General features: G+C 43.1%; 1 protein-coding gene across 1 annotated transcript in view; it reads left to right on the top strand.

Annotated features, from left to right (window-relative positions):
- adamtsl2 (ADAMTS-like 2) overlaps positions 1-20,160 on the top strand; it is a 130,786-nt gene that overhangs the window by 62,681 nt on the left and 47,945 nt on the right. The window contains exons 11-12 of the mRNA XM_041194450.1: positions 15,445-15,811; positions 18,613-19,048. Coding sequence (XP_041050384.1) covers positions 15,445-15,811; positions 18,613-19,048 — 803 coding nt within the window. The remainder of the gene's footprint in view (positions 1-15,444; positions 15,812-18,612; positions 19,049-20,160) is intronic.

The raw sequence follows: 20,160 nt of genomic DNA on the forward strand, positions 1-20,160 counted from the left end.
GGTTATTGCACAAGAATAGGCGCTCACGGTATTGGGAGTCAGGATTAATGGATATTTTTCAGGTTGGAAAGACATAACTAGTGGAGTGCCACAAGGATCAGTCCTAGGGCCTCAATTATTTAATTATTTACTATCTATATTAATGACTTGGAGGGGGCAGAGTGTAATGTACCCAAATTTGCTGACAATACAAAAATAGGTGGGAAGGCATGTTGTGATGAGGATGTACGGTATCTGCAAGGGGATATAGATAGGTTGAGTGAATGGGCAAAAACTTGGCAGATGGAGTTTAAGGTGGGAAAGTGTGAGGTCATGCACTTTGGTAGGAGGAATCAAAAGGCAGACTATTATTTAAATGGAGAGAGACTCCAAAAAAAAGTGCAGCACGGAGGGATCTGGGTGTTCTTGTGCATGAAACACAAAGTTATCATGCAGCTGCAGCAAGTAATTAAGAAGGTAAATGGAATTTTGGCTTGTATTGCTAGGGGGTTGGAGTTTAAAAATAGGGACGTCTTATTACAACTACAGGGTGTTGCTGAGGACGCACCTGGAGTACTGCATACAGTTTTGGTCCCCATATTTAAGGAAAGATATACTGGCATTGGAGGCAGTTCAAAAGAGATTTGCTGGGCTGATTCCTGGGATGAATGGGTTGACTTATCAAGTACAGCTAAACAGGTTAGGACTTTATTCATTAGAGTTTAGAAGAATGAAAGGTGATCTTATTGAAACGTACAAGATCCTTAGAGGGCTTGCCAGGGTAGTTGTTAAGAAGATGTTTCCATTAGTGGGGGAATCTTGAACTAGGGGACATAGTTACATAATAAGGGGACACTCATTTAAAACTGAAATACAAAGGAATTTCTTCTCTCAGAGGGTAGTGAATGTCTGGAATTCTCTACCCCAGAGAGTTGTGGAGGCTAGATCGCAAAGTATTTAAAGAGGAGGCAGATAGAGTTTTGAAATATCTGGAAGTTGAGGGCTCTGAGGAGCTGGCATGAAAGAGGAGTGGAGGCCTGGGGCAGAGCAGCCATGATCTTATTGAATGGTGGGGCAGGCTTGAGGCACTGTATGGCCTACTCCTGCTCTTCTTTCTTATGTTCTTATGTAATTGGATTTCCACACCTTCCTGCCTTTGAGCTCCCTTTTCTATTTTTCAACCTATGAGCCTGTGATCTCATTATCACAATCTAGAAACCATTCAGGATGCTCTCTCTGCAACACATCTGTTGAAAATACTTATACAGGCTGCTCAACTACCCACATTTGTGATCCAGCCAAATCATTACCCAGAATAAATTGAACCCCTGCAATAGGCACTTTTTCCACTACTCCAGTAAGCACCTCACCTGTTTTCCGCTAACTCTTTAAATTCCACAATGAAATAGGTGTAGCATCTCCATGAATTCCACTTATTATCACCTGTTCCTGCAGTACTGCCTCTGAACAAATGTCATTATTCCATAACATTAAGGATTGACTAGCCCCTGTGTCTCTTAAAATTCTAACATCTTTACCTACTCCACCCTGTACAAATGGAAAGACTTTCCTTTCACACACACAATCTCTAAACATTCCAGCAACCTGCTCCTCTGAATTCTCTTGGGTAAATTGTGAACACATTCCCACTTCTTTACCAATCGCTGACTCCCTCTATTTTACCTGTACACATACCACTGTTTTTTCCTGTGCCTGAATCTCAGAACCCACAGTGCTTTTACTTCCAGAACTTTTCTACACTCTAATAATTCCAACAGATTTTCTCTGCAATTTCCAGCACACACATTTTGTATGTCCAACTTTATTACAATGAAAACACCTCAATTTTCAACTGTCACCACCTTCCTTTTTATTCTAAGAAAAATACTTCCTGTGAATTTCTACCTATTCCTCTTCCCTGATTTCTCACCTTCTCATTTTTTCTATCCTTTGCTGATTTAAAAGGGTTACAAAAGAAAGGTTTAGCTCTGAACTAACTCAATCAGCTGTCTCTGCTGCCTGTCTTACCATTTCAATCCTCTGTTCCTCCACTTGAGTTCTCATTACTGAAGGAATTGAATTTTCAAGTTTTTCCAAAAGAATTACCTCTCTAAGAACAGCATATGTTGTTTCTATCTTTAGTGCCTGTATCCACTAGTCAAACTTACATCAAGTTTGAAAGACTAAAACAAAGTAAGTTTGCCTAGGCTGTTTTCTCATATTCCTAAATTTCTGCCTGTATGTTTCATATGCACTCAAAATAGCCTTTTTTACGGCATCATAGTTCACCGACATGTCTTCTGACAGTGAAGCATAAAACTCATGCGCTCTATCCACCAACCTGGATTGTAACAACAATCTCCAGTTTTCCTGTGGCCATGTCATCTGGTCAGCTATCTTCTCAAATGAAATACAGAATGCTTCCATATCGCTTTCCTCAAACTTTGGAAGAACTTGTACAGATTTAAACATCTCCCCACTGGGTTTTAGGTTAAAGTTTTTTCCTAATCAGAACTTTCCTCAGCATCTGATGTCTCCTTTTTAAATCCAGCTTTTTAAGCCGATATTTTGTCTCTCTCATTAATTCCCACTTCCATTGCTAACTTTTCCCTTTAGAGACCAAGTTTCAGCATTTCCATTTCTTTTTGAAATAATCTCTATTTTTCCCATTCTTTTTCTGCTGCCTCTAGTTCCAATTTTTTCTGTTCTCTTTCCGTTTGCTTCTAATTCAAGTTTTCTCAGTTCCTTTGCTTGTTCAAATTCAGGCCTGTTCATTTCTAACAGAAGTCTCACTACTTCTAGCTGTGACTCACTAGTGTCCGGTATCACTTCCAACTTTAAATGCTGTGCTATAGGTTCTATTATATCTGCTTTCTTCACCCCTGCAGGTAATCCCAATTGTAATCTACCTGCCAATTCCATTAACTTAACTTTAGTTATCTTTTGTAAATCAGCCAAAGTTATAAACTTCAATTCCCAGACAAGTCTAAGGAACTGCCAAAGCCATATTGCAGTCTCACCACTTCAAAAAAACCTTTCACCAACTCCTGAATTCAAAGCGCTCCTCATACTCGTAACCTTAAGATTCACCAACTCCAAACCAATCAAGGAATTTCAAATAAATCCCACAAAGAGCCCCCAACTATGATATGGCATAGCCAATGGTAAATGCTGAGTTATTCAAATTCCCAAAGAGAAACTGGAAACAATTGCCACAACTTGTTTTGTAATTTGTATGTTTTGAGATGCGGGCTTTGAATTCAGTAGTAATAAGATCACCGAGCCTTTTAGGTTTTTACATTACATCCGGCCTTCAGTCCTTTATACATATTTTCCCCTTTGAATGCAAATTTCCATTGTTGCATTATGTCTTTGGACTTAATCTTTCTGATTTAAAAAAATCGCTCGTAGTACTAATTTTACTAGTAATCTTTGGGAAAAATAAACACACTGGCCAGGATTTTTCCTATGGCGGGCAGGCGTGGCACCAGTCGCCATTTTACGTGGGCGGGCCAGTTAGGGTCTACCCAGCATAAATCATTTCTCCCGTGATCAGCGGGAAGGGGCAGTCTGCGACGGGAGGCCAATGACTGCCGGGTCCAATGGCGACTCGTTGGCCAATTCAAAAATGGAGCAGGCAGCCGTCCTAAGGTTTCCACTGATGTTGGTTAGGAGCATGATGGATAACGCCCTCGGAGAACAGGCCAGGCGGGAGGGCAGGTCAGCAAGGCAGTCAGCCCTGAGGTTCTTGGATGAGTGCCTCGCTGTCCTCCTAGAGGAGGTGGCAGCAGGCCATGAGATCCTGGTGCCAAGAGACAGGAGAAGGAGGCCCCCCATCTCCCCCATATCACAAAATGTGCCAGGGAGGACGTGGCAGAACAGGTCAACTCCCACGATGTGGTGAGATGCACCTGGGTGCAATGCTGCAAGCGCTTTAATGACCTCTTGTGATCAGGAAGGGTGAGTACCATTTTGGTATGGGTCACTTAGCACAGCAGTTAAGTTGCCCCTCCCCACCCGCAAATTCAGAATTTTGTTTTTGTATTCATTCATTCGCGGGATGTGGCCTTTGCTGGGTGGGCCAGCATTTATTACCCACCCATACTCTCCCATGAGAAGGTCGTGGTGAGCTGCCTTCTGGATCCGCTGCATGTGGTGCAGGAACATTCACAGTGCTGTTTGGGAGCGAGTTCCAGGATTTTGACCTAGCAACAGTGAAGAAGCAGCAAAACATTTCCAAGTCCGGATGCTGAGTGACTTGGAGAGGAACTTCTAGGTGGTGGTGTTCCCATCTGTCTGCTGCCCTTGTCCTTCTCAGAGGTAGTGTTTGTGGGTTTGGAAGGTCTTAGAGTTTGAGTGGCAAATGTGATGAAGGTAGCATCTGGGCAAGGGGGTAAGTGCTGGCAGTTTGGAGTGAGTGTATGGTGGCTCCAGGGTCACGAATCGGATGAACAAGGGTTTTCCTCAGGCAGGGGTGGCAAGGCTGCAATGGCTATGCAGGTAGAGGGTGGAATAACCAATGCTCCTCTCTCCTTTCAGGAGAAGACAGCACCCAATAATGTAGAGCGGCTGCGGACTGGCGGCGGCAGCCCCACCTTCTCATCATCACCAGGTACGAGCAGGAGGCACTGGAGCTGGAGAGGCGCCATGCACCTAGGTCAACTGGCAGCGGTGAGGTTGGGGTGCCACTGGGAGGTAAGAGTGCCTTGCGCTGAGATCACAATGTCTATCAGTGTAAACATTCCAGTGTTGACTGTATATTGATCTTAGCATCCAACATGGGATGCCCATTGATAATGAAAGGAGGAGCGCATCCTGATCTGGGTGCCAGGCATGTACATTAACTTCAGCTAATAAAATGTCCTTGTTGTTCCTTTTCAGCCTCACCAGAGGACGCCCAGACTCAGGAGGCAGAGGGACCGCCGCTAACCCCTGAGGGCACAGAAGACATTAACGCACCAGCGTCACATCCTCTCAGCCAGGCAGGCACCAGTGCAGATACCAGCACCTTGGTGGGAATAAGATCCTCAGCAAGTATCTTGGTGCACAGCGGTGAGGGTACTTCACACTCACTTGAGATGCAGGTGGAGGCAGAGAGTGCCCAGGGTGCTGGCAGTCGGAGGACTGCTGGGAACCAGGAACATGCTCAGTCGGTGGCTGATGATGTGCCTCTGGAGTCGTCCCTGTGGCAGCAGATGCTGGAAGTCCAGCAGGGTGTGTGGGAGGACCTGGCGGAGATACATGAGGGAATGCGTGCCATGATCTCCATGTTTGGAAGAGTCCATGCGGAGCATGAGCAATGCAATGACCCTCAAGGCCGAGTGCAATGCCTCCATGGAGAGAGTAGCTCGCAGAGAGGCTTCTCCAGGAGAACGATCAGGGCTTCCTGGGGATGTGCTCGGACCTGCAAGCCCTCACAGTGGCAATGACCTCAGGTGGTCAGTGTGGGAGAAGGATTGGGCACCCACTATCCCAGCTAGGTGCCCATCCATCAATGGTGAGCAGGGAGGTCCAAAGTGACCTAACGGCGCACGAGCTGCTTGTCGACTCTGTGGGCTCCTCTCAGGGCGCTTCAAATGAGGGCAGCAGCTCCTCCACCCCTCTGCCAGGGACTGTGGTACTTGATGAGGCTGCATCAACTGGGGAGATGCCAGCCGTGCCATTGGCTGCTCCCTCCCAGTCGGGGCAAGCACAGGCTCCATGAACCAGAGGACGCCTGCTAAGGTCATCAAGGCCAGCAGAGTGAGCAGGCTGTCTCCAATGCCGGTGCCAGTGAGGGGGGAGCACCTAGACACAGCACCTGTAAGCGTAAATCACCTTAGGCACAACACTAGTGGGACACACACCCTGCATCATTTTACGTGTCGGCATGTCGGGCCTGCCCTGGCACACCGACCGGAAAATTCTGCCCACTGTTTCTAAACTTCACCTGGCTGGGTGACACATTTCACTCCTCCTTTGAAAACAATCTAGCCTGGTTTATTTAAAAATGCAAATGTACTTTTACACCTTACATTCTAAACTTCCCCATGTCTACCATATTTACATCAAAGCCTTCAGGCCAGCTGCCTTTAATCCAAGTAAGTCTCACACAGACACATATAGGCCCAGGTACCACTATTTTACAATAAATTCCAATAAAATTATTAGAATTATTCTATCTTCCAAACAATTATCTTTAAGTTCCTTAGTTATCCATGGATGGTACATCCTTCCTCTAGTGTCTTTCTTTCTCACTAGAATGTATCTTTGCTGAGTATTGTGAAATATCTCCTTAAATGTCTGCCACTGCATCTCTAATGACTTATCCCTTAAACCTAATTTCCTAGTTCACTTCAGCCAGCTCTGCCTTCATACCCTCATAATTGTCCTTATACCCACTCTTCTCTCCAGTCATGTTGTGATCACTGCTACCTAGGAGTGCCTTTACTATGAGGTCATTAATTAACCCCGTCTCATTTCACATTGCCAGATCTAGAATAGCTTGCTGTCTGGCTTTAGCGTGTGCTGCTCTGAAAAATTGTCCCGCAAACACTATGATCTCATCTTCCAGGCTACCTTTGCTAATCTGATTCGCCCAATCTATATATAGATTAAAATTAACCACGTTTGTCTTTCTCACAAGCCCCCATTGTTTCTTCCTGTATATTCTGCCCTATAGTTTGGTTACAATTAGACTTGTAAACTACTCCGAGTAACTTCCTACCTTTACTATTTCTTATCTCTCTCCAAACTCCCAAACTGATTCTACATTTTGATCTTTAGAACTAAGGTCATCTCTCTTTATGGTACTGTTATTATCCTAATATCAGAGCAGCTACTCCACCTTTTCCTAGCTTCCTGTCCTTCTGAAATGTCGCATACCTTTGAATGTTCAGGTCCCAGCCTTTGACATCTTGCAGCCATGTCCCTGTAGTGGCTATCAGATCATACATATTTAACTCTACTTGAGCTGTCAATTCAGCTGTTTTGTTCCAAATGCTACGTGCATTCAGATATAGAGCCTTTAACTCTTTTTTTTTTTTACCATTTTCGCAATCTCTATCCTTATCTTTGGCGCACCCTTAAGTTTGTGTGCCCTGACCCTTCCTGCCACACTCAGATTATCGCTTCTCTTATTGCTAACTTGCCTTCTTGCCTTGTTGTCTTGCTTTAATTGACCACATTTTCCCACACTTGATTCTTTGCCCCCGCTATTTAGTTTAAAGCCCTCTTTACTGCCCTAATTATATGACTTGCCAGAACACTGATCTTGCTACAATTAAATAGGGCTTTGGTGAGAATATACCTGGAGTACCAAGCAAAGCTTGGTTTTCATATCTAAGGAAGGAAATATTTGAATTGGAGGCAAAGACAAAGTTCACTAGATTGGTTCCTGGGTTGACATGGTTCAAGTGAAGACTGTCTCAATGGTATAGCTCCCATTTTCCAGTGCCAGTGCCCCAAGCATTGAAACTCATTTCTCCCAAACCAGCTTTGAGTTGCTCAATTTCCGTTGTAATTGGCCGGCCAGCCAGCGTGAAATCGCGGTCAGGGTCCAACCACGGGCGACTTTGCGACTGCTTCAGGGCCCGCCCACCTGCCGGACGAGGGGAAAATTCTGCTCATGGTGCCCAAAGGACGATTCTTCAGAAGTCACTGTTGCATTGAATTTCTGCATATTCAGCTCCTTCCAGGGATCCACTGCATTCAGAAGGTCACTAATGTAGTGTTCAAAAGGGCCAGAGAGTTTGACTGACCCTGATAGCCAGGCAGAGATGCCCATTATCTTTGGGGCTATTGTAGGATTTCAACAGGTGCAGAGTGTAATTGATTGCATCCATGTGGTAATTGAAGCTCCCTTGGACCAGCCTGCTACCTTTTATAAATAGGTAGGTCTTCTACACGTTCAACATCTAAGTGCTGTGTGCAGCCTGGAAGTGTGTCCCCAGCTCCAGGCGCCTTGTCCCCTTCCTGCCTTGCCACTGCTGCATAGAGCTCATGGCCAAAGCAATGGTATGTTGATTGGCATGCATATCTGGCAGCCACCCTATCTGTCACTGCATCGCCAGTACGTTACGTGTGGCCAAGACCAGAGTCTGTCATCAGCTTGGGACCTAGCATGGGCCAAGCCTCCAACTGTCAGGACCGTCAGCTGTCACAGTCTCCGTCAGCTGCTCCTATGCATCTGTGTGTTGTGCTCACCAGCTTGTGACCCTGAATCTAGTCGCAACCCTCAGTCGACCAAATGAACACATTTGCACTAGTGGAGGATGTGAGGGAATGATGTGACACTGGATCCTCTGAGAAATTGTCTCACTCTTCCTCAGAAGTGGACTGCAGGGTCCTTATCAAGGCAACAGCCCATCCTTCCAGTGTGTGGAAACCTGCATGGGAGAATAAGAACAGCTAGTGAAGGCCTTCTCATTCCCTCCTCCCATCCATACCTAGCATTTGCTACCTTTTTGCCCAGCAGTTGGCACCCAGCTCAAGACCTCTTAATTGCTCTGCATTCCAGTTTTATCATCCCCTATTGTCAAGCTGCCTTGCTCTGGGGCCAGGTTGAGGGTGTCATCTGCAGATGTCAGGGAGCAGATGTTCGGCACACTTTCACTGGTCTTTGCTCTCTTTCTCGTGTTGTGTCCTGGAGCCTCATTCTCCCTACATGAGGTCTGGCCACATTTTATAAATGGTACCAGCACTTGCTGTCACGTCACCTGTTAATTGACCGGCCATCGCGTAATTGCGTTCAGCCAGCCGCATCCGCTGGCAAAGCCAACCACTTCCAAATCCACCACAGGGACCCAGGCTGCCAAAATTAAATTGTGCCTATTGTTTCTGTCAGTGATTTGCTGATACTTGAAAACCTACTATGTTGGCCTTCAGCTGCTTGGCTGAGGTCAGTGGCCCCAAAGACTTCCTCTCCCAATTGTTAGAAATGTGACTAAACTATGTATGAAACTTGGAGGAAAATAGGTGGAAAGTGATTAGGCTGAGTCTGCATCCCAATTTTGTTGCCTGCAAACTCTCTGTGCACTTTTTAATGCCATGTAATCCATAGTGCTGCAAATGGTAAAGCATTTAATATGGGGCAGAATTTTTCAGCTGGCAGGGTTTCTTGCACTGCTACCCAAAAGAGTCGGTGACAAACATATCCACGCCAGTCATGGCAGTCCTGCAGCCACTTAATTTAATTGGCTGGAGATGGGATTTGGGTCTTCCACCCAGAGGGGAGTCCAACCTAAGAAAGTTGTCAGCCAATCAGATTGGCTAGCAGCACCATAGTCTCAGCAGTGGACAGGCCTGGGACTACACGTAGTCCCCAGATTCTAAGCCCTGGAGTCCAGGACCAGGTGAGTACAGGGCCTGTCATGGTGGGGAGGGGTTCGGAGAGGGGAATGGGCATCTTGATGCAGCTGCTGGGGAAGGGGAGCACGTGCAGGGGCAGGGTTGGTTGGGGGTGCCCACTGTGGAAAGAGGCCCGTGAGGAAGGTGCCTCCCCCCCCCACCCCGCTTCCTGCCTAACTGAGGACTGAGCAGGGTGACCTGTGGGATTCGCCCTCTGCCCCTGAACTCCTCCCATGAGCCTCAAAACTGAGGCCAGTCAGGAAGCAGTCCTTAAGTGGCCAATAATCATTTGCCAGTTGCTTCCATGACTCCACATATACTAGTCTTGATCATGAGTCTACCTTATTAGAGGCCTGTTGGAAATCCAAATATATTACAGCTATTGCATTACCATTGTCTACTCTTCCTGTTATTTTAAAGGATTCAATAAGGTTGGTTAAGGGTGATCTTCCCTTTGGAAATCCGTGCTATTTTTAATGTGGAAGCAGATGGATGCCAGCGTGATACACGGCAAACACATCTTCAGTAAGTGTCTGTAGCTTGAGGAAACTCTACTCAGTTATTGAGCTGGAGGCCAAGCTCCGGACACAACAATGCATCAGGGAGGGGGATAATTATTTGAACACATTTTGTTCCAGGTGGCAGTCACACCCCTTAGGCTAGGGTTGTCTGACTTGGTCCATGGGACAGGAGGGTATGACTGCAAGTGAGACAGGTATGGGGATTCAGTAGGTAGCAATGGAGCTTTTGCAATTGTCCGGCAGGTTTAACGTTCTTGCAGCTTGCATGGATGAGAGCTGGGGACTGCAGGGAGGATGAGCAATCTGACCACGGCACAGAAAGCCATTGAGGCAGGGGGGAATAAATAGGGATGCAGTAGTAGTAGGGGCAGGTATAGTTATGGGGATAGACACAGTTCTTGGTATCTGTGAGCAAAAGTCTAGCAGCTGCATTGCCTTCCTGGTGCTAGGGTTCGGGACATCTGCTTGGGGCTGCAAGGGAACTTGGGAGGGGCAGGATCCAGTTTCCATGATTCATATAGGTACCAAGGACATGGATAGGACTAAGAAAGGTTCTGCTTAGGGAGTATGAGCTGCTAGGTGCTAAAAGGTATTCACCTGGCTTGTTAGCTGAGCCACGAGCCAATTGGCGTAGGCTAGATAAGATTAGGGAGTTAAATGCGTGACTCAAAAATTGTTGTGGGAGAAATGCACTGGCACTAATAATGGGGAAAGTGGGAGCTGTACTGTTGGGACCATCTTCACCTGAATGGTGCTGGGACAAGAGTTCTGGCAGGTCATATAACTAGTGTAGTGTGACAGAGAGGGCTTTAAACTAAATAGGGGAAGAGGGATCATGTGTAGTAAATTCAAAGGAAAGGACAAGGCAATAGAGCAAGGTAACAATAAGAGTAATAATCAAAAGTGTAGCAGGAAGGGGTTGAGCAGACAAATTAAGAAGTGCACCAGCAAATAAGGCCAGAGTTTACAAAAATAGTGAAAAGGCCCTGTATCTGAATACCCGTAGCATATGTAACAAAATGGATGAATTGTTAGCTTAAATAGAAATAAATAAGTACAACCTGATAGCCATCACAGTGATGTGGCTGCAAAGTGACCAAGGCTGGGACCTGAATATTCAAGGGTACTTTAGATTTCAGAAGGACATGAAGCTAGGGAGAGGTGAGCAGCTCTTAATTAAGGATGACATTAGTACAATAGTGAGAGATAGCTTAATTCTGAAGGTCAAGATGTAGAATCAGTTTGGGTAGAGATAAGAAATTACAAAGATAAGTCACTTATGGGAGTAGCTTAGGGGCCTCCTAACAATAACTACACTGTAGGATGAGGTATCCAGGAAGAAAGTTACAATGTTTATCATGGGTGATTTTACCTACACACAGATTGGACGAACCAGATCAGCACAAGTAGCCTGGAAAATGAGTTCAGTGTTTTTGGGACAGTTTTTTGGAGCTGTGCATTCTAGGGCCAACCAGGGAGCAGGCTATTCTCGACCAGTTAGTGTGCAACGAGGCAGTATTAATTCATGACTTAATAGTGAGGGAGCCTCTGAGAAGCAGTGACCATAACATGATTAAATTTTACATTCAGCTTGAGGGTGAGAAGTGTGGGTCCAAGACTAGGATCTTAAATAAAGGCAATTTCAAGTGTTTGAGGACAGAATTGGCAAAAGTGAACTGGAAAAAAATAGGTTAAGTGGTAAAACAGAAGAGAAATAGCGGCAGACATTTAAGGAACTATTCCATAACTGTCTGCAAAGGTATATTCCGTTGAGAAAAAAAGACGCTAGGAGAAGAATGCACCATTAGTGGCTAACTAAGGAAGTTAAAGATAATATCAAATTGGAAAAAAAATACGTACAGTACGACGAAGATTAATGATATGTCAGGAAATTGGACAGATTTTAGAACTCTTAAAAATGACAAAACAAATTGAGGAAGGAGAAAAACAGATAGTAAGAGTTTTTAACGAGTATTTTAAAAAGAAAAAGAGTAACTAAAGTGAGTATTGGTCACCTAGAGGGTGAGACTGGATAATAATGGGAAATAAGGAAATGGTGGAAGTGTTGAACAGGTATTTTGCATCTGTCTTGACTCTAGAAGACACAAAAACATCCCAAGAGTACTTGAAAATCAAGAGGTAAAAGAGAGAGAGGAATTTAAAACAATCACAATTACTAGGGAAAATGTACTGGTAAAACTAGTAGAACTAAAGGTTGACAAGTGCCCTGGACCTGATGGCTTTCATCCTAGGGTCTTATAAGTAGTGGCTGCAGAGCTAGTAGATGCATTGGTAGCGATCTTCCAAAATTCCCTAGGTTCTGGTATGGCCCCAGTATGTTCAAACATCTCTATTCAAGAAAGGAGGGAGGCAGAAAACAGGGCACTAAAGGCCAGCTAGCCTCACGTCTGTCATAGGAAAAATGCTAGAATCCATTATTAAGGAAGTAATAGCAGGACATTTAGAAATCATAATGTGATCAGGCAAGAGTCAGCAGGGTTTTGTGACAGGGAACTTGTGTTTGACTAATTTATTAGAATACTTTTAAGGAAGTGACAAGCAACTTGGATAAAGGGGACCTGTGGAAGTGGTGTACTTGAATCTCCAAAAGGCATTTGGTAAGATACCACATCAAAGGTTACTTCACAAAATAAGAGCTCCTGGTGTAAGAGGTAACATTAGCATGGGTAGAGGATTGGTTAGCTAACAGGAAGAAAAGATTAGGGATCAATGTACCATTTTCAGGTTGGCAAGCTGTTACTAGTGGAGTGCCACAGGGGTCACTGCTGGGGCCTCAACTATTTGCAATCTACATCAGTGACTTGGATGAAGGTATGGTAGCTAAACTTACTGATGACACGAAGATAGGTAGGGAAGTAAGTTGTCAAGAAGACAGAGTCTACAGAGGGATTTAAATGGTTTAAGTAAATGGACAAAAATTTGGCAGTTGGAGTATAACGTGGGAAAATATGAATTTGTCCACTGACTGGAAAAATATAAAAGCAGTGTGCTTTTTGAGCACAGAGAGACTGCAGCACACAGGGATCTGGGTGTCCTGGGAGATGAATCACGCAACATTTGTATGCAAGTGATTAGGAAGGCAAATAGAATGTTGTTGCTTATTGCTAGAGGAATTGAGTATAAAACTAGGGAAACTTTGCTACTGTTGTATAGGGCATTAGTGAGACTGCATCTGGAGTACAGTGTGCAGTTTTGGTCTCCTTACTTAAGAAAGGATATAGTTGCATTGGAGGCAGTTCAAAGAAGGCTAACTTGACTGATTCCTGGGATGAAGGGATTGTCTTATGAGGAATGGTTGAGCAGTTAAGCTTATACCCGTTGGAGTTTAGAAGGATATGAGGAGGTCTTGTCGAAACATAACCCTGAGGGGACTTGACAAGGCGAATGCTGAGAGGATCTTTCCCCTGTGGGGAAGCCTAGAACCAGGGAGTGTGGTTTAATAATTAGGGGTCTCCCATTTAAGACTGAGGTAGGGAGAATTTTTTTTTTCTTCTGGGGACTGTTAAGTCTGGAATTCTCTTCCCCAGAAAGCAGTGGAGGCTGGGTCATTGATTATATTCAAGGCTGAGTTGGATAGATTTTTGACCATCAAGGAAGTCTAAGGTTATGGGGGACCAGGCAGGAAAGTGGACTTGAGGCCACAATCAGATCAGCCATCATCTCATTTAATGATGGAGGAGGCTCAAGGGTCAAATGGCTTAGTCCTGCTCTTAATTCTTGTGTATTGTATTTAGTTTCCTTGTGTTTTTCTGTTCGATCATTGAGTAAAGATTCCATTATCTTTCCTACCACCAACATTAAGCTAATTGGTCTACAGTTCCCTGGACTGGTTCGGTATCCCTTTTTAAAAAATAGAAATCACATTAGCTGTCCACCAGTCCTCTATCCCTTTCCTAATGAGTTATATATGTGTAAATAGTGCCTCTTCTATATCCTCCCTAACTACTACTGCTCTGCTCAAATGCAATCCATCTGGAGCTCTCTAAGTTTGATAAGTTTATCAATTATTTTCCTCATTCCATCTCTTATTCCAGCGTTATGGCCACATTGTTAGTCTCCCTGATATGTAAATACCTGAGAGTTTACTTTGTGCATCTGTTTGTGTTCCTATCCCTATCCTGATTTGTCTTTTGTTTGTGCATCTGTAGAATATATTACAATTTTTAAAATAACTTAATTTATAGCTCTGTTTTGCTTTCCTAATAGTTTTTTGACTTCTTTCTTAATCTTTTTGTACTCCTTCTGTCAACTACTCCTTAGCTGTCTGTGCATTTAGTGTATGTATTTTTTTAGTTTGAACTTGACTAAAATTCTTTTTTGCCTATGGTGCTTCATTATTGGCTTACTTATCCTTTTTTTTTAGAGGAATATACTACTGAACTCTAGTAATCACCATTTTAAACATTTCCCACTGCTGTTCTATTTCTTTGTCCTTTAGATTTTTTAAAAATTTAACTTCCCAAGTTCCGTCCTCATCCCCCAAGATTAGCTTTTTTACCAATGTATAACTTTGGTTAAGTGAGATTTAAGTTGATGGCAAATAACGTTACAGGCTTGCGGCCAGCCACTTTCTACTTCTGCTGGTCACAAATCCAGGGTAGGTCCACAAAAACCTTTGCTTGTGGCCTTAATGCCCCATTACAGTGGCAGGCTGATTTAAAGGGACTGTTATTAGTAAATTTGTTGCCAACCTCTTCCTGTATTAATCTGGGAACTCTGTTGTAGGCCAGAAGTGAACAGGAGGCCCTGGCCATCAGTGCTACCCTCCCATTTCTTCTGTAGTACATGTCCCTTTTGGCATATCCTTATACTTAACATATTTGGAACAAGAGGGAGCAGAATGAGGAAGAGGTCATTTTGGATACCTGATGGCTGAGGTGTTAAAAAAGGAGGGCATCTTCTCAGCCTTAGACAGACCATGGTTAGCAATCCCATGGAAATTTTATGGATCTAACTAAAGAATGGCACTTGTATTCTAACTTCTCCAGGGAGGTGATCTGAGAGCTACATGGCCTGCTGCAGAAAAACCTGCAGCTATACTCCATGTGAGCCACATCACTACCAATGGAAATTAAGGTAGCCATTGCTTTACATTTCTTTGCCACAAGTTCTTTTCAGCAGAATCTGTCAGATTGCTGAGAATCCTGCATGAAGCAGGTGATGAATGCATTATTTACAAGAATGACCCAACACAAGGTTTCCCCTTAGAACCCGAGAGCAACAAGTTTGAGGGCTGGGAATTTCAGACTTGATGGATATCTCAAAGTCAGAGGAGCAGCCAGTGACAAACTGGTGGCATTGGGCTTTTCCTAAAATAAGTGCCAGTGTCCTTTTTGACTTGGCTACGAAAGCTGCATATCCATGTAATATGTGAACATCCATATGACACCAGCATTTGGCCAACAATGCTGATGTGCTAAACATCTCCGGAACAAAGCATTCTTCAGATTAATGTAAAATTCTGTAGCTTTTAATATATTTATAAACTATCTTGACTGTTCAGATGCTATGACTGCAGTTATAGTGAAACATATTGCAAGCTAACCTGGTGCTCCAGTGGTAACGGCATTGTAAAATGATTCTGTTGCATTCTTAGTTGCTAATTCAAAGTGGCAAGAACCCTCACATTACCTATGAATACACAATGCCACGGATTCTTCAATTCAAACACCTTCAACCTTCCTTTGGTTCGTATTACTACGTGCCTGGATCAGATTCTCAAGGCATGGAAAGTGATGATGAGCTCACTGATAGGAGTTATGACTTGGATAGCGAAGAGAGTGTGGCCATTTTTCATACTAATGCAAGTTACAGCAAGAAACTGTCAAAGAAAATTTCCGGAAAAGGAAACCAGTTATTCGGAACAGTGAAAAATCTGGCTGGTTTTGATGTGAGCAACTCCATCTATGATGAAGCAGCTCCTGAGTTTGAATCAGAAGATGAGAATATGCATCGAAACAAAGGTATAGTTTGCTGATAAATTGGAGAAATGATTCATAACAGTAAAATAAAATACGTTCTAATTCTTTTCAATTCTCTTACTCTTTCCCTTCAGGTTTTTTTATATCTCTGTTTAATTTCTCCTAAATTACACATTTCCAAAGCTAATCAGCTTTTAGGCAGCCAGGTCTCTGCACATCTGCATCTACATTTGTGTGATATAGTACTGGAAAATCATTGATATAATAGTCCATGGACACCTCTCTCTGGCACTGCATTGTTGCAGTAGCCCATGCACTTTTTTCTTATTTGCTCATAGGATCTGGACATCTTTGGCAAGGCCAACATTTATTGCTCACCTCTAATTGTCATTGTGAAGGTGGTGGTGAGCTGCGTTCTTAAACTGACGTGGTCCATGTGATGAAGGTACTCCCACAATGTTGTTAAGAGGGAGGGACCCAGCAACATCCAATTGAATTTGCCCTTTTTGTGAACATGACATAACCTGGGTAATTTTCCACTTTGTCCATCCATCCGTCCCTGACACTTCATTGGTAGACCAGTCAATTTTTGTCACTGATGCAATGGTGGTACATGCATCGACACCTGAAAATACAATACTATCTTTTGTTCATCACTTTTGGGGGAAAAAATATGCAAGCTTTTTGGCTTGGGACATCGATACAGGTTGAGTTTTCTTTGCTTACCACTGAGTGTCATCTGGCTTACTGCATTGGAATACAACTGTGCTGCCTCAAAGGGACATTATTTCTACTCTGGGAATAACCTTTAGCTCCCAGACAGGGAAGAAGGAAAATGTATTGAACTTTACCTTGGTGCACTATCAGCGATCAGTCGCATTGCAGCGTAGCAAAGACTTGGTGCAGGTCATTAGCTTACCACAGTGGCTGGGGATGGTGTTGGAGCAAACCAAATGAGAAAAATGGAACAAATTTCAAATCAGAAATAAATCCCCAAATGGTTGTTATTATTTGGGAATACCAAAGACACCCTCTTCAACACTGCCACAAACTCTACACTTGTGCTAATATTTCCATTACTTTCCTCAGCCACTGTCTCGGGTTGAACCAGACGGTTTGATGTTTGATTTCTAGCTACTGTGGCTAAGCCTATTCAACAATAGATTGAAGATTCTAGTGTCAGCAACTTTATTAAGAAATATGAAGTTTAGACTTGCCGAATTTTGACACATTGGTTAAACATGCAAATACCATGTGTTCACATGTCTTAGATGAATCAGTCCACTGGAATTGGAGTACAACCTTAAATGTCCTGAGGTTGATCTCCAGTGTCCTAAGTTCAAACTGTACATAAACCAATATAGTTTATTTTCACCTCAGCCTTTGTGGGGCTGTAGGCACTGTCTTGCTTCTTCTCTTGCTTTCTTCGATCCTCCCTCAGTCATGTCTCAATGTTAATCACCCATTCGATTTTTCTCCTTCCTCTTCCATTTTTAACCTCGATTTCTCATTCATTTGTTGCCAGGACAAATTTGTCGGGTCTTCATTCCCAAAGTCCATACTTGGTTATCTTTCTCTCTCTAACTGTACTTAGCAGCCCTTTTGATTCCTGAACTTCTGTTTTGATCCAACCCGTTGGTTTGTCGTTCTGTCTATCTGGTGTATTTTGACTTTTATACCCTACAGGGATCCATCTTGTCATTCCTCCTGTTTCTGGTGCAAAACTAGAAATAGCAGAGTCTCTCATTTATGATTCCCAAGGACTCATTCCATGGTACTTAGTTGTGGTTGTTACTTTTCTTCAGTAACTCTCCCATTATCTGCAGCCTAGCGTGTCTACTGTTAATTATGATATTTCTTATAATTTCAATAGGTACAATAGTCGCATGTTATAATCCAATTTGTCCTATTATTCACTCTGGCTCAAGCTTGTGTTATGGTTAATAACAGACAAAGCCCTGTTGTTCTTCCTTATCTGGTTATGGTTTCAGTTAGTCTATCCCATGGAATCTCTTAGTGCCGCCTTAGGGATTTGTCTACAATGAAATGCCTGTCTCAGTTTCTAATTCAGGCTATCTTCTCTTTCCCATAATGCATATTATATCAGCCATTTTCTATCAATACATATTAGCTATTTTAATACTATTACCCCTAAAACATGCTATTCAATCCTGAGCTGAACTCTCTATCACAAAGACTACACATTTCTCCCTCCATAACATTGCCTGCCCCCTCTGCAACCTGAGTGCATCAGATGCTGAAATCCTCATCCAAGTCTTTCCCACATCTAGACTTGACCGTTTCATTTCTCTCCTGACCAGCCGCCTTTCCTTCACCATCCTTAAATTTCAGCTCCTCCAGAAATCTCCTATGCATTTTATATTCTCTAAGTCCTCTTCACCACTGGGCTTGTTGACCTTATACTGACTCCAACAATTTCAACTTAGAATTCTACTTCATGTTTATAACTCTTCATGGCATATCCTCTTCCTATATCTGCAATCTCATCCAGCTCAGCACCCTTGTTGCCCTCCAAAGCCCACAACTCTGGCTATTTTTGCATCTCCTGCTCCCTTCACCATTGTTTGTGCCTCAGCCCCCTTGGCTCCATGCTCTTATGATTTCCATCTCTAAATCTATCCACCTTCCTCTCCTCCATCGCGCAGCTAAAGCCAACTCTTTGACTAAGCTTTTGGTTCTTTGGCTTGGCATTCATTATTTGGTTGCAATTCTGTGAAATGCTTTGGTGTGTTTTTCTACATGAAAGGTGCTACAAATATACATATATCCGAGTTGTTGTTGTTAAAATTGGTTAATTTGTATAATCTTTGGTTGTTTCTTAGTCAATCTATCTGCCTCGTCATTCTACTTTGCTACAGACATCAAAAATAATACCCAACTTAATAGTGTTGAAGACAATGATTATGCAGCGATAGACATAGCCTCAGAGATGACCTCACAGGAATATATATTAACGTCCAAGAATCATTTGGCAGACACATTTACAAATGGGCATTCTTCTCATATAGAGGGACACATTGAGCTCAGTACAAATGTGACTGAAAGCACAAGAGGAGGTCCGCTCAACTCTGCAGAATCCAGTACAGCCAGTTTCCTGGTATATTATGAAGAAAACGAAAAGATGAGGAGCTACAGAATTAACGACACATTCCTGGAAGTGACCTTGGGTAAAACCTTTAATATGTCTGCAGAGGTTCCATTCTCCAACGAAACACTTCTACACATTATTCATCAAGCAAACCGAACACAGAAATTACGGTAAGCCATCCTATCAAATAATTGGTCAGAGTTATGTTATTTTTGCCTCTTGAAACCTGTTGCAGCTCACTCTGCTCCAGATAGATATTTTTTATCTTGGAATAAGACAAATCCATAACTGTTAAAAGCTGTACATTTTCCTACATAGTATTCTATGATTTTTTTTTTCTGTTGAAGGCCACATATAACCATAGGCTGTTATTGTTCACTTGACCTTCATATAATTGAATAGAAACCTGTCCAGATATCACTGCTCTTGTGTTAAGCAAGATAATGTGAAGAGCTGTCTGTCAGCTTTAAATTTGTAGAAAGCTGTCCTGGACTCGTACACATTGCAGATATGCTGTTAGACATCATAATTAAAAGTTTGTTTAAAAAATACTTTATTTGATAAATTGTGTAACAACATTGCATTTGAATCTCATGAGATCCAATCTTTTAGAAAGACTGCAAAGTAAGGAACAGGAAGTGGACAAGGATAGTGACTTTAGAGATAGATAAATGTATTCCAGCAATATAAAACGTGCACAGGTAAACACAAGCAAACCCAATACAAAGACTCTGAAAATCCACAATCTTGTTCTGCTGATGTAACCATGGTAGAGTAGATTTTGTCAGTTAGCCATAGATAGCTCTGACACAGTCTGATTTCCATAAAGTTCGTGCTCTTGCCAGTAATAGTGCAGTATACGTACCTATTAAGTGGGATGGTGAGAAATCCTATAAAGGGGACAGCTGGCATAGCCAAGTGATGGGGAATTTTTTTAAAAAGAGGCTTGTCTCTTTTCTAGAAAAGCAGGCATACTTGAAGTGGCTGATTATTCTGTGACGAACTTCCCTAAACAGAATGGTATATCTCAGGCCTCCCTTGCATCAGGACGTGCTCCTCACAAGTGATGTATGTTGCCTCAGGTCACCATAGTTGGTGGATGCAACAAATGTTCACCACTTTGCCAATGCAAACTTTGATGCTGCTCACCCGAGCTTGGAGACCCAGTGTAACCAGATCCCGTCCCAATATTTGAACCTCTCCCATGACTATGCCCTGAATCTACTTGAAATGTTTCAGATTTTCAGTGCTATGACACGATGGGCTCAGTGGCCTCCTCCAG

Source organism: Carcharodon carcharias, chromosome 8, assembly GCF_017639515.1.
Source record: "Carcharodon carcharias isolate sCarCar2 chromosome 8, sCarCar2.pri, whole genome shotgun sequence".
Classification (NCBI taxonomy): domain Eukaryota; kingdom Metazoa; phylum Chordata; class Chondrichthyes; order Lamniformes; family Lamnidae; genus Carcharodon; species Carcharodon carcharias.